We start from the raw sequence: 13,239 nt of genomic DNA on the forward strand, positions 1-13,239 counted from the left end.
GCAAAAAAAAAAACATTGTTCCTCCTGGATCTGAGGTTCGACTATCAGCCGGATTCTCCTCTCCAGTGCCCTGGAACAGACTTTCCCGATGAGGCTGAGTGTGATCCCTCTGTAGTTGGAGCACACTCTCCGGTCCCCCTTCTTAAAAAGAGGGATCACCACCCCGGTCTGCCAGTCCAAGGGCACTGTCCCCGAATGCCACACGATGCTGCGGAGTCGTGTCAACCAAGACAGCCCCACAACATCCAGAGCTTTAAGGTACCCAGGACGGATCTCATCCACTCCCAGTGCTCTGCCACTGAGGAGCTTCCCAACTACCTCACTGAACAACACAATGGCACCGCGGACGGTCGCCTTGGAGTTTCTCTCCACCCTGTGGACGATCTTTTTTGTAGTTTTTGTTAGTTTTCCGGTAGTTTTCTCATTCCAATACACCAGAGAAGAACTCTTGAGCATAAGAGATACATCTCTACCCAATTTTCCAACTCTTTTCCACAATTCTGGAAGGAAGGAGTCCTACCAAGCCAACCAGGCTTGGTAGGACTCCTTCTTCATCTTGACGGCATTCCTTACTTCCGATGTCCACCACCGGGTTCGAGGATTGCCGCCACGACAGGCACCAAAGACCTTACGACCACAGCTCTGAGCAGCAGCTTCCACAATGGAGGTGGAGAACATGGTCCACTCGGACTCAATGTCCCCAGCCTCCCTCGGAATCTGGTCGAAGTTCTCCCAGAGTTGTGAGTTGAAGACCCCTCTGATGGAGGGTTTTGCCAGACATTCCCAGCAGACCCTCACAATACGTTTGCCATCTCTGTCCAGCTTCTTCCTCCCCCAGTGGATATAGCTCACCACCAGGTGGTGATCAGTTGACAACTCGGCCCCTCTCCTCACCCGAGTGTCCAAAACATATGGCCAAAGGTCAAATGACACGACCACCAAGTCAATCATTGACCTCCGGCCTAAAGTATCCTGATGCCACGTGCACTGATGGACACCCTTATGCATGAACATGGTGTTCGTTATGGACCAGCTGTGACTAACACAGAGGTCCAACAACAGAATACCACTTGGGTTAAGATTGGGGAGGCCGTTCCTCAAAATCACGCCCCTCCAGGTGTCACTGTCATCGCCCACGTGGGCATTGAAGTCCCCCAGTAGAACTATGGAGTCCCCTGTCGGAGCACCTTCCAGTACCCTTCCCAGGGACTCCAAGAAAGTCGGGCACTCTGCACTGCCGATCGGCCCATAGGCCGAAACAACAGTGAGAGATCTATCCCTGACCCGAAGGCGCAGGGAAATGGCTCTCTCGTTCACCGGAGAGAACTCCAACACATGCCGGCTGAGCTGGCGGGCTATAAGCAAGCCCACACCAGCTCGCTGCCTCACACCATGGGCAACTCCAGAGTAGAAGAGAGTCCAGAAAGAGAAACATGTCATTTGCTTTTCTGATTTTCTTTTCAAATAAGTAAATGCTAAATAAAGATTTTATTGTGCCTGATTGAGCGTTTTTTCTTAAAAATCGATGTTGAAACAACAGCTGATGGTTTTTCTAAAGAAGATCAAATCGTGTCATTAAAGACATGAGCTGATGAGCTCCAGTCCTCCATCCCATCAGAGACAGTTGGTGTGAGATAAAGTTGTGTTATTTAAGGATCGAGCAGCTGATATGAAAACCAAATCAAATTAAAATATTCCTCATGTGACTGTGATGTATTTGCTTTTTATTACCAGACATCAAATGATTCTGTTTCACAAGAAGCTTTGGACTCGTTACAACATTTTACTTTTGAACTTTTGATCACAAAACTTTCTCGTTATTTCACAAAAGATAAATATGTTGTTAATGCAAACTTTTCTTCCTTCAAATTATAAATTGGGAAGTTTTTAACAAAAAAAAAATCCTTTCAGGCCTTGAGCAGTCATATAACGTGACTGATAAACATATAACATGATGATGTGAATGTGCTGCAGGATGTTTTGATGTCTTGTGGCAGCACCAACACTCCTCTTGGATTATATGATTATATTTTGTAACAATAAACTCAGAAATGGATAATTTAATATATTTTAACTATATCTAAAACTGTTGTAAATACATTATTTGTATTAGAGCAATCATTTAAACTAATTGAAAATGTAACAATTCTTTATTCTGATCCCCATTAGCTTGTTTGAAAATTAATTTTCAGAAGTTCAGGAGTCAAAATGGGTGAGCATTGAGCCTCAGTGAGCAAACACTGAGAGGAGGAGCAACACTGAAAGAAGAGAAGTGTCAACATCACATTTCCTGAACTGAAGGTGAAAGTTTGTCTGAGCGTCAGCAGGGCTGCAGTCAAGTCGAGTTTCTTTGTTTCTCTCTGAAAGAAAACTTCAACTGAATCCAACAAAAAAGCAGAATCTCTGCCAAACGCTGGTGAGTACGCTGCCCTGCAAGCACAACATGCACTCACTAAATACTTGGTCAGACTTAAGTTCAAACCACACTTTGATCTCACATCTGTTGTACCACATAAATTACACTGCTTCAGAGAAATGTCAAACTTCTGATGCACAGAAGTTGTAAAATCCTAATCACAGTGACTGCACTCAGGTCAGTTAAGATTAGACAGAATGCAGTCACAGCTGGCTTCATCTTAAGCTAAATTACTCACTGTTTCTGCCTTGTTTCCTGCGCAGAATCTGAGCTCTGCTCAGACAGGAAGTTCCACTCAGGGCCGTAACCAGGGCACATTTGTAACTGAGGTCCATCGGTGCCCGTGGGGGACATGGAGACAAATAGTTTCAGTTGCCTGCAGTCCAGAGAAGCAGCTTCCATATTTTCTCCTGCACATTTCATTCTTATGGTCTTTTCACTGGTTTTGAAAAGCACAACAGTAGTTATACAACTGAACACAGAAAACACAAATCACATTTTTTCAAATAGTATTTTCACTGGTTTTGGAAAAAGGGACAGAAGTTACCCAACTGGAGGCACACAAAACACAAACACGTATGAATAAAAACGAATAAAGTCACTGGCAGAAATGCAAATATACCCAACTTTGCCACATCAGTTAGAAGCTGTTGACTGATGACACTATGACAGAGTTAACCTGTTAGACCAGTTTTCTTCTCTTGCACATTTAATGTGTCTGATTCTCTGCTGTGTGTGCAATATGACAACATGAATCAGAATGACTGTCACACTTGTTGTCCTCAGTATGAAGACATGTCTGCTGCCAGCTGTCTGCTGACTGAAGATCAGTTTCTGTGCTCCATCTGTCTGGATGTCTTCACTCATCCTGTCACCACACCATGTGGACACAACTTCTGTAAAACCTGCATCACTCAGCACTGGAATACTAATGCCCAGTGTCAGTGTCCCAACTGCAAAAAGCTTTTCAACACAAGACCTGAGCTGCAGGTCAATACTTTCATCTCTGAGATGGCAGCTCAGTTCAGACAATCAGCTCAACAGGAAGCCAGCAGCAACTCACAGCAACAAGTTTCCAAACCAGGAGAAATTCCCTGTGACGTCTGCACTGGAACCAAACTGAAGGCCCTGAAATCCTGCCTGGTGTGTCTGGTCTCCTACTGTCAGACTCACCTGCTGCCTCACCTGACAGCTTCAGGCCTGAAAAGACATCAGCTGATCAACCCTGTGGAGAACCTGGAAGGCAGGATGTGCACGCAGCACGACAAACTGCTGGAGCTCTTCTGTAAGACCGACCAGATGTGTGTCTGCATGATCTGCACTGTTTCAGAGCACAAGACACATGATGTTGTTCCTCTGAAAGAAGGATATGAAGGAAATAAGGCAGAGCTGAGGAAGACAGAGGCTGAACTTCAGCAGATGATCCAGAAGAGACGACTGAAGATTCAGGAGATCACACGCTCAGTGGAGCTCAGTAAGGAAGGTGCAGACAGAGAGACAGCAGGTGGTGTTCGGGTCTTCACCGCTCTGAAGGAGTCTGTTGAGAGAAGCCAGGCCGAGTTCATGGACACCATCAGAGAGAAGCAGAGAAAGACAGAGAAACAGGCTGAAGGCTTCATCGAAGAGCTGGAACAGGAAATCTCTGAGCTGAAGAAGAGAAGCTCTGAGGTGGAGCAGCTCTCACAGTCTGAAGACCACCTCCACCTCCTCCAAAGCTTCCTGTCAGTGAACGCTGCTCCACCCACCAAGGACTGGACAGACGTCAGAGTCCGTCCACCTTCATATGAGGGGACTGCAGTGAGAGCTGTGAGTCAGCTGGAGGAGACGCTCAGTAAACTGAAGAAGAATCTGTTTGAGGCTGAGCTGAAGAGGGTCCAGCAGTATGCAGTGGATGTGACACTCGATCCTGATACAGCACATCCTCGACTCATCTTGTCTGAAGATGGAAAACAAGTTAAACATGGCGAAGAAAACAAGAATCTCCCAAACAACCCAGAGAGATTTGATTATTGTGTTAACGTCTTAGCAAAGCAGAGTCTCTCTTCAGGAAGGTTTTATTATGAGGTTCAGGTTAAAGGGAAGACTGACTGGGATTTAGGAGTGGCCAGAGAGTCGATCAACAGGAAGGGAAATATCACACTGACTCCTCGGGATGGTTACTGGACAATGTGGTTGAGGAACAAAAATGAGTACAAAGTTCTTGCTGGCCCTTCAGTCCGTCTCTGTCTGAAGTCTCAGCCTGAGAAGGTGGGGGTGTTTGTGGATTATGAGGAGGGTCTGGTCTCCTTTTATGATGTTGATGCTGCAGCTCTGATCTACTCATTTACTGACTGCTTCTTCAATGACAAACTCTACCCACTATTTAGTCCATTTCTAAACAATAAAGGTGAAAACTCTGCCCCTCTGATCATCTCTCCTGTCAGTCACACTGAGTAGAACAACCATTTGATTTTCTACAGAAAGATTCACATCATTTAATGTGAAAAATGTGTATTTATCAACGGAAAACAGTTTACTCATAAATAATTTGTATGTAACTTTTCATCTGCATGTTAATTGATTGTCTGAGTTCTAAATGTTTTCTTGTCTGACTGTTGTACATATGACAAGTGTTGCACATGGCACAAATTACTGAAGAGCAGTTTTTGAAAGAGAAACGTGTCATTTGCTTTTCTGATTTTCTTTTCAAATAAGCAAATGCAAAATAAAGATTTTATTGTGCCTGATTGAGTGTTTTTTCACCACAGACACCACAATAAGAAATATTTATCAGGTTTTTGTTGTCAGAAGAAACTTTTTTTAAAAGAAATTTTTCATATTACAACAAAATATTCCTCGTGTGATCGTGATGTATTTGCTTTTTATTACCAGACATCAAATGATTCTGTTTCACAAGAAGCTTTGGACTCGTTACATTTTACTTTTGATCACAAAACTTTCTCGTTATTTCACAAAAGGTAAATATGTTGTTATTGCAAACTTTTCTTCCTTCAAATGATAATTTGTTTTTCAACAAAAAAAAAAATCCTTTCAGGCCTTGAGCAGTCATATAACGTGACTGATAAACATATAACATGATGATGTGAATGTGCTGCAGGATGTTTTGATGTCTTGTGGCAGCACCAACACTCCTCTTGGATTATATGACTGTATTTTGTGACAATAAACTCAGGTATTTCATGGATAATTTAATATATTTTAACTATAACTAAAATGTTGTAGAGACATTATTTGTATTAGATCAATCATTTAAACTAATTGAAAATGTAACAATTCTTTATTCTGATCCCCATTAGCTTCCACATCCCCAAAACGTCTCAGTTTTTTCCGACATGTTCATGTGCTCCAGTGGATGCAGGAATTTTGTAGTTTTTGTTTGAAAATTAATTTTCAGAAGTTTAGGAGTCAAAAATGGGTGAGCATTGAGCCTCAGTGAGAAAACACTGAGAGGAGGAGCAACACTGGACACAGAACTCATCTGAATTCCTCATGTGTAGATTATTCGACCGAAATGAATCCACAAAAACCTGAAACCATTACAAAATGCAGCAGGTAGACGGCTAACAAGAACAGATAATATTAATCCAAACGCCTTCATGGTGACAACTCTAAATCTCTGAGCAAACCGAGACACAAATCAGACTTGCAAAATCAGTTCTTTCAAATTTCTTCTTAAAATGTTTTATTATTGAAAGGCTTTCTTTTAATGTTAAGTCACTTTTTAATTAATTAATTAGTGTGTATGTGTGTATTTCCAATGTGTGTGTTTGCGGGTCGGTTTTGCATGTGTGTGTTGCTACTGAAATAAGCTTTATGATCATTATTAACAGATATTTTTAATACATTCAGTCATAATTCCTACTGATATTTTAAACATGAATAATTCACATCCATCCAAGCTGCAGAAGAGCTTCAGCCTGTCAATGAGGGAAAATAAATCAGATTTTTACTTCCTGAACTTGTAGAATCCAGAGCTGCTCTGGTGACAGGTTGGAAAATGAAGCTGCACCAGGGTTTGTGCCGGCGTACAGATGGTCCCTCAGAAAGACCAGCATCTTCCTCCAGGCGTCTTCCTGAGCGTGACAATGTGCCACAGTCTCTCCGCCCCACAGAGCCACCACTGCAAAGACGACAGGAAATGCAAACAGCCGTCAAAACAAATTCCTGAACTCCTTAACCTCGAATCATTCAGATTCAGATTCAGATTCAGTTTCTGTCACTGTCCACAGCCCACCCTTCTCACGAGTGGAGACCGATCTGAAGGCGCTGGATCGGACGTGTGGAGAGTACGGAGGTTCAATCAGGTGGCCGGCGTTTGGATACGACAGGAGGGTCAGCAGGTGGTTGTTTCCCGCCCGCTCCATCATTTCCTTCATCTGGAAAACAGGAAGTTAAAAAAAACTAATCTCATACTGCTCATCTCTCAATGTTATGATAGAGTGCTGCGCTAATTGATGATAGAATGCTGATTTAGAATGTCTGCTTGTTCGTCAAACTCCACTATACAATCACATGTATTTAAGTGAAAGTGAAAGTATGTTTTATTTGGGGAGAAAAAACGTTCCTTGCTGGAGATGGAGATACATGCAGCTGCAGCGTTTTATGGTGTGGTTTTCTTGCATTATGCACCAGGATAACGCCAGATACGGAGCAAGTCCCACCTGAGTGCTGTCCTTATCTCAGCAGTGCACAGGACACGCCCGTTATACTAACTAATAAGATCTACATAGTTGGAAACTTAAAACCAGGCAGTACAACAGCTGAAAATATAAATGTCACATTTTTGTAAGACCTTGAGAAAGAGTCTCTTTCAGTTTCTCTGTCTGCAGACAGCACAGTCTCGCCCAGCGACTTCCTGACGTCAACACTCAGCGCACCAATAGGAAATCAGTAGGAGGCGTTCAAGGACATGGACAGATGAGTGGAAGATGGACAACTTGACAAAGAAATCACACATGATGCAATGGCCTCCAGTATTTTCTTTCGTATTCCATGCAGACAGACACATGAGTTTCAGGTCAGTTTAATCCTGACTCCAAAGGATGTTGTCATGTCAGTGAACTCACATCGAGTGCAGACTCGTGGGCAGGCCAGTTCTGATCGTCCTCACCTACAACCAGCAGCACAGGACACCTGAGACGTCCCACCTGCTCAGAGACAAACAGCAGCAGCATTGCAGCTTTTATCACTGGCTGCAGTTGGAAATATTGATGCATCATCAGAGGTCATCTGTCAGAGGAATCTGTCTGTGTGGACTCATTTGGACACAACAGTCCTTAAAAATCAGAGACACTCTACTAACGTCCACTTTGAGTTTGAGGTCCGTGGGGATGGGCAGCAGCAGATCTCGCCAGATCATATGGTTCTCCTCAGTGAAGCGAGTCTTGCCAGCATTTCTGAATGGGCAAAAAAAATGTTAATCTTCCGAAATTTATTTTGTGGGAATCAGGAAGAGGATCAGTTATAGCTGAGATGTTGAATAGAAATCATAACAAACTTACAGGATAAAGTAACCTATTATTTGTTCCACATCTCCATCAACTGGTTGCACGTGACTCCCACTAATACACACCACACAGCTGAGCTGATAGACCACACACACACATGCATGCGTGCACGCACACACACCCACACACACACACACACACGTTTTACAAAGGCTTGACTGATACAGAAACCTGGTCAGAATCAACACCACATCAATGTACAGCCAAGACGCAGCAACGGACAACATAAAATTCAATTCGATTCAAGAGGCGTCAAATCACAACAGAAGTTGTCTCATAACACTTAGAGCAATTAGAACAATTACAGCAGGTCGAGACCAAACTCTTTAATTTTTTAATTTTTGATACCGAGAAACCCAACAAAATCTGTACAAAATGAAAAAGTAAATGATGGGGATAATGAATGGAGGACCTGCTAATGACTCTGAGTCAGTGTAGTGTCTGATCCTGGCAGGACTGCTTGTTATGAGTGATAGCTCATTAAGATTCATATGGGGTCACACCGTCAGCTCAGAAAATCCAGAAAAAACAACTTTAACTAACAGAACTGCATTAAATCATGTCAAGCTGATGAAACCCACTTGCCTTACCTTCATAACCTGGGAGTGAACAGCCATTTTGAGGGTCATACTGGTGCCAAAGGAAAGACCCAACATGCCGATCCTGCTGCCCAGGACCTGAGGATGCTGCTCCAGCAATCTGTAGGCCGTCTGCAGCAGGAAAACAAACAGTCACAGCTGTAACATTGTGTTGTATTAAAGAGGCCAGCCCACAAATGTAACATTAATTAATGCCAACCAAGGTGGCCCTACGGTTAAAGATAAAGCACTGCTCCTCCTTCTGCATGTCTGGTTGTCTACATCATGTGAGGGTGTCAGCTGCTTTGTTAGATGTGGCAGGACGTCTGACAGCTCAAGTCTGATATCTTCTAAATTAGCAACATAACCAGCTCTCATTATGTCTTGGCAGGTGGCCTATCAGTGTACAGCAGAAAACCATAAACTCAGTGTGAACTTTGACTTTTAGCTTTTCTTTCGCTTAAGTTGTGCACTGAGGTTTAAAGACTGCTAGCTCAGTTGTCTTTGTCTTACCTGAGAAAAAATATTCACAAATGTGTCCTAAAAGAGACTGATTATTTTGATTGTGGATTACATTGGCCTTTAGATCCTTTGCATGTGTAGCAGCTTTCCAGCCCCCACTGTACCTTGTCTGGATACGTTTTCATTGTCTGACCAATATCTTGTTTGACTCTTGCTTGGCTTTCAATTAAACTGTCTCTTTTATACTACTCTGACTTCCTCTGTGTCATAGTTTTTGGATTCAAGTCTGTTCTGTGCCACAGGTGTTAGTTAAAACAAACCGCAGCTATCAATCTGATGGAGCCATTTTTGCTTTCCAGGGATTATTGCTGTTGATTTTTTTGATGTGTGGAAATCATCTTTGCCTTTCTACTTCAGCATAATGAGTTTTCAAACTTGAGTCCCGCCCCCCCCGGCTGCCCTTTAATTTGCTCTGCTGTAAGACGGAACCATCTATGATGGTTTATACAGGGGACAGCTGTAGTCTTGAGACCACAAGCTCTTTTTGTTTCAGTCTTTCTCTTTATAAACTTTATGTTGATCGCTATGTTTGAATTCCACATGTCTGGATAAAACAAATATGATGTGATGCAACGTAACAAGAATGAATGTCAGCCTGTCAGAAACCACAACCCAACCCCAACAAAGGAAGTGAATATAATCTTTTGGGCTACAACAATAAGTTGTGCATGCAAAGGCTGTTAACCGAGTTAAAGGTTATGACATTTGATTCTAAGATTTTACTGATTAAAATCAAAGCCCTAGCAGACTGGGCCCTGTGCCATCTATGTAATCCGGCATAATTAAAGTACAAGTGTAGCAATGATAGTTGGATCTAAATTACATCAGGCCACACCAACAAAACCTCAGTGTGTCTGTGTCAAACTCTTAAACTTTCAAAACTTTGGTCTGAGTGAAGGTGAATGAACCTGAACCAGGATTTATGGGTTTATTGACACATAAACACACAGACACAAATTCTGGTGTGTAAGGAAAAGACTTCTGACCTACATAACTCAATCCTGACGCAATGCGATTATTCTGTCTCACACCCAGTATAAATAATTATTACTCGTCTGCAGATGCACGACGTACACCCCAACCTCAGGGCAGCCACGCATTCTAGACTTTTTGGTAGGAATTCTGAGATTTAAAGTGACATTTTTATTATTTTAAGCCTCAGGTATTTTAAATTGACTACTGATTGGATATTTTGTGATTCATGAGCTCATCGAATTTACCTCAAAGTAATCGTTGCCCACCATCTTCCCAGTTTCCATGGTGATTTTAGGTGTCATGTAGTCGAGGGCCAGGCAGGCGAAGCCGTGGGAGGCCAGCAACGCTGCGCGGTACTCCACCAGTTTGCCTCCACCTCCCCACAGATCCAAGAGACCAGGGAAAGGTCCCGGTCCTCCAGACCAGTCAAAAAGACAAAAACAACTCAGTTTACACAACTATACAGTATGTTTCTGATGTTCCAGCAACTCTGGGATTACAGCTGAGAGTTTCCTGCCTTCGTTTTTCTCTTGGTTACCATTCAGTCACAGTGGACATATACTCAGCTAGGCTCAAGTGAACTTTCATGGTTGATGGTTGACCTTTGTTGCTCAGAATGTCAAACCTGAGCTCCACCCACAGAACAATTTCCTCGAGACTCTCCACTGGTCCTACCTGGCGGCAGGAAAAGGGTTGCAGTGAGTCCGCTCTCCGTGATCGGGAACCTGCGGACACCGGGTGCCATGTACCAGCGCTCCACCACCACAGCAGCCAGCGGCACCCGATCTGCAAAGCCCTCCGTCTGGTGACCCTGATACACCGAGATTGTGAACTCCATGGGAGTCTGGACGTTCGTCTTTCTCAGCCTGAGGGATGATGAGGAGGAGTCAATTCTGACAACAATGACTGATCTGACATTCGCTGATTGTCATCTGAACGGCTTCATATTTGTTGGCCTACCTGATCCAAGGTTTGCTGCCTGGAACCGGTCTGATGCTCCACAGTAGACCCATCTGTTCAACCCCACAGTATGTCCCACCCAGACTGAGATCCTCTGAAACTGTAAAGTAAAAGACATGAAAAATGAGTTCCCATTTTTCATTAATTAATAACATGTGTATCCTGCAATTCATTCAAACTTTTCAATATCAGAAAAACTCTCTTAAATCATTCTCCTGAATTTTCAAGGTCCGGACATTGAACCATTTACCATTTACAACCCCAGAGGCGTTGGCAGTGAAGTGACCGAATGCCTCCCAGCTGTGTCCATCTTCACACTTGTGGAGCGAGTGGACGGTCAACTGGAAACCCGGAGGGACATTCTGGACCAGGACGATAAACTTCTCGTCCGCGAGTCCTCTGGATGGCTGCACCGACAGCTTAACACAATACTGCTTCCTGTCCATCCTGAACTGAGCAGACAGGAAAATGTGAAAACAAATAATGAAATGTGAAAACAAATAATGAAAATAATGAACAAATGTGTCACGACATGAAAAATAATAAGTCAAATCTTTTTGACTGGACAGCAGTGGTGGAATGTAACAAAGTACATTTACACAAGTACTTTACTTCAGGACAAATTTAAGGTACTTGTGCTGTATTAGAGTCGTTTCTTGTTTGTGCCACTTTCTACTTCTACATCACTACATATTATACTACTTAATTCATTACATTTCACTTTCAGCTTCAGTTACTCCACATATTAAAAACACACAAAAAATGAACAAGTGCTGCTAACAATTAGTCAGTTAATCAACAAACAATTGGAAACTATCTTAATAATCATGACAGTTTACATGAAAATTTTCATTTAAACGAGTTCATGGTTTCATTTCTCAGATATATGTACCGTCTGTTTTTCCTTTGAATGATTCATTTTAATTTCATATTACAAAGTGGCTTACATTACTGGTTGGACTGAAAATCAAAAAATCAATTAATGAAGAAAATAATCAGCACATTAATCAGAAGTCAGAATCTGATGAGATCAAATATAACAGTACAACAGTCACATTCTACTGCACTGAGTACCTTTACTGAGAACACTATACATTTTGGTTATACTTACATACTTCTATTTAAGTGACATTTTCGGTACAGAGCTTTTACTTGTACCAGAGTATTACTATTGTGTGGTCTTAGTACTTTTACTTAAGTAAAGGATCCGAGTTCGTCCTCCACCATCGCTGCAAAGTAGCTGTAATTTCCAGACAAATTTAGTGAAGTAAAAGGTACAATATCTGTCTTTGAAATGTGGAGTAGAAGTATAAGAGCAGCCTAAAGTACAGGCCTACTGCAGTAAACGTACTTCGTTATATTCCACAACTGACATTAACGTTACTTAAACACAAAAGAGGATTCTGATGGCGGAGGACAAACGGCTGAAAAATATAAAATTAATCTATAAGCGACTCAAGCTGTAAGTCCACAAAACGTCTCATTTCCTACGCCAAACTAAGTTACAATTCGCCTGTAAGCTACACTTACTGCCTGGGCTGTGAGAACGCTAGAGCGGCTGTCTTCAGGTTTATCGTCTGTCCTCCAGGTCCAAGTTTTAGTGTGTACCTCCACAGCCTGGTGACAAAATCACGAGTGAATCTGATCAAAACAAACTGCTCCAACTCGGTCACCGGCAGCTGAACTTTCACCTACCCGTCCATAGTCCAACCTCAGCGGGTGGCGCTTCGGTCTCCTCCCACGGCAACATCTCACGGTGATGGGACACAAGATGGCGACAACGAGTCACCTAAACTCCGGATTTGATTTAAAGCATCACTGTGTCTCATTGGGGGTCATAGGGAGAACTGTACAATGATTTGAAAGAAAAGAGTGAATAATAAATTAATTCGATTAATTAGAAGATTTAATCAGATATAAAGATGTCCGACCCGTCTCGAGCTGCTGTCTTGTTTTCCCGCGCATACTCCCATCTTCTTCTTCTTCTTGTTCTTCTTCTCTGGGGAGGGAGGGAGGCATATCGCCACCTACTGTACTGGAGTGTGTAACTCAGGATGACTCGTTCTTCAGATCACAATCTAAATTAATACCGAGGTTTTTTAAAAAAATAAAAACATAAAAACAATCATATTGTTTTCCACAGTCCTGTTACTTTTAAAAGGTTTAAGAGAGCCTTACAGCATTCTCTCATTTCATCACTTTTGCCTAAAATCCTTTTCAAACTCCATGGGTGCTGTAATTCACATATCCTTTCTTCCTGCTTTCTACATTTCATGATGGC

General features: G+C 42.5%; 2 protein-coding genes across 6 annotated transcripts; one reads left to right on the forward strand and one right to left on the reverse strand.

The window, feature by feature from the left end:
- Positions 1-3,166: 3,166 nt before the first annotated feature.
- On the forward strand, positions 3,167-5,137 carry LOC124061893 (E3 ubiquitin-protein ligase TRIM21-like). The gene has a single exon (XM_046394215.1). It carries the CDS (start codon positions 3,167-3,169, stop codon positions 4,850-4,852), a length of 1,686 nt encoding a protein of 561 aa, XP_046250171.1. The 3' UTR covers positions 4,853-5,137.
- Positions 5,138-5,254: 117 nt separating this feature from the next.
- Positions 5,255-12,988, reverse strand: LOC124061897 (peroxisomal succinyl-coenzyme A thioesterase-like). 5 transcript variants are annotated; one of them, XM_046394220.1, is made up of 13 exons: positions 12,890-12,988; positions 12,670-12,805; positions 12,489-12,575; positions 11,209-11,410; positions 10,959-11,058; positions 10,674-10,864; positions 10,244-10,413; positions 8,514-8,633; positions 7,918-8,000; positions 7,719-7,812; positions 7,483-7,563; positions 6,651-6,792; positions 5,255-6,536 (listed from the first exon to the last, which is right to left on the reverse strand). In XM_046394220.1, the coding sequence occupies exons 2-13, from the start codon at positions 12,706-12,708 to the stop codon at positions 6,355-6,357; spliced, it is 1,491 nt and encodes a 496-aa protein (XP_046250176.1). In that variant the 5' UTR covers positions 12,709-12,805; positions 12,890-12,988; the 3' UTR covers positions 5,255-6,354. The 5 variants fall into 5 exon arrangements, with proteins under 5 accessions (XP_046250176.1, XP_046250174.1, XP_046250173.1 ...); XM_046394218.1 differs by having other exon boundaries at positions 12,670-12,708; positions 12,890-12,946; XM_046394217.1 differs by having other exon boundaries at positions 12,670-12,747; positions 12,890-12,946.
- Between the last annotated feature and the right edge of the window lie 251 nt (positions 12,989-13,239).

The sequence above is a fragment of the Scatophagus argus genome, chromosome 7 (genome assembly GCF_020382885.2).
Source record: "Scatophagus argus isolate fScaArg1 chromosome 7, fScaArg1.pri, whole genome shotgun sequence".
Taxonomy (NCBI): domain Eukaryota; kingdom Metazoa; phylum Chordata; class Actinopteri; family Scatophagidae; genus Scatophagus; species Scatophagus argus.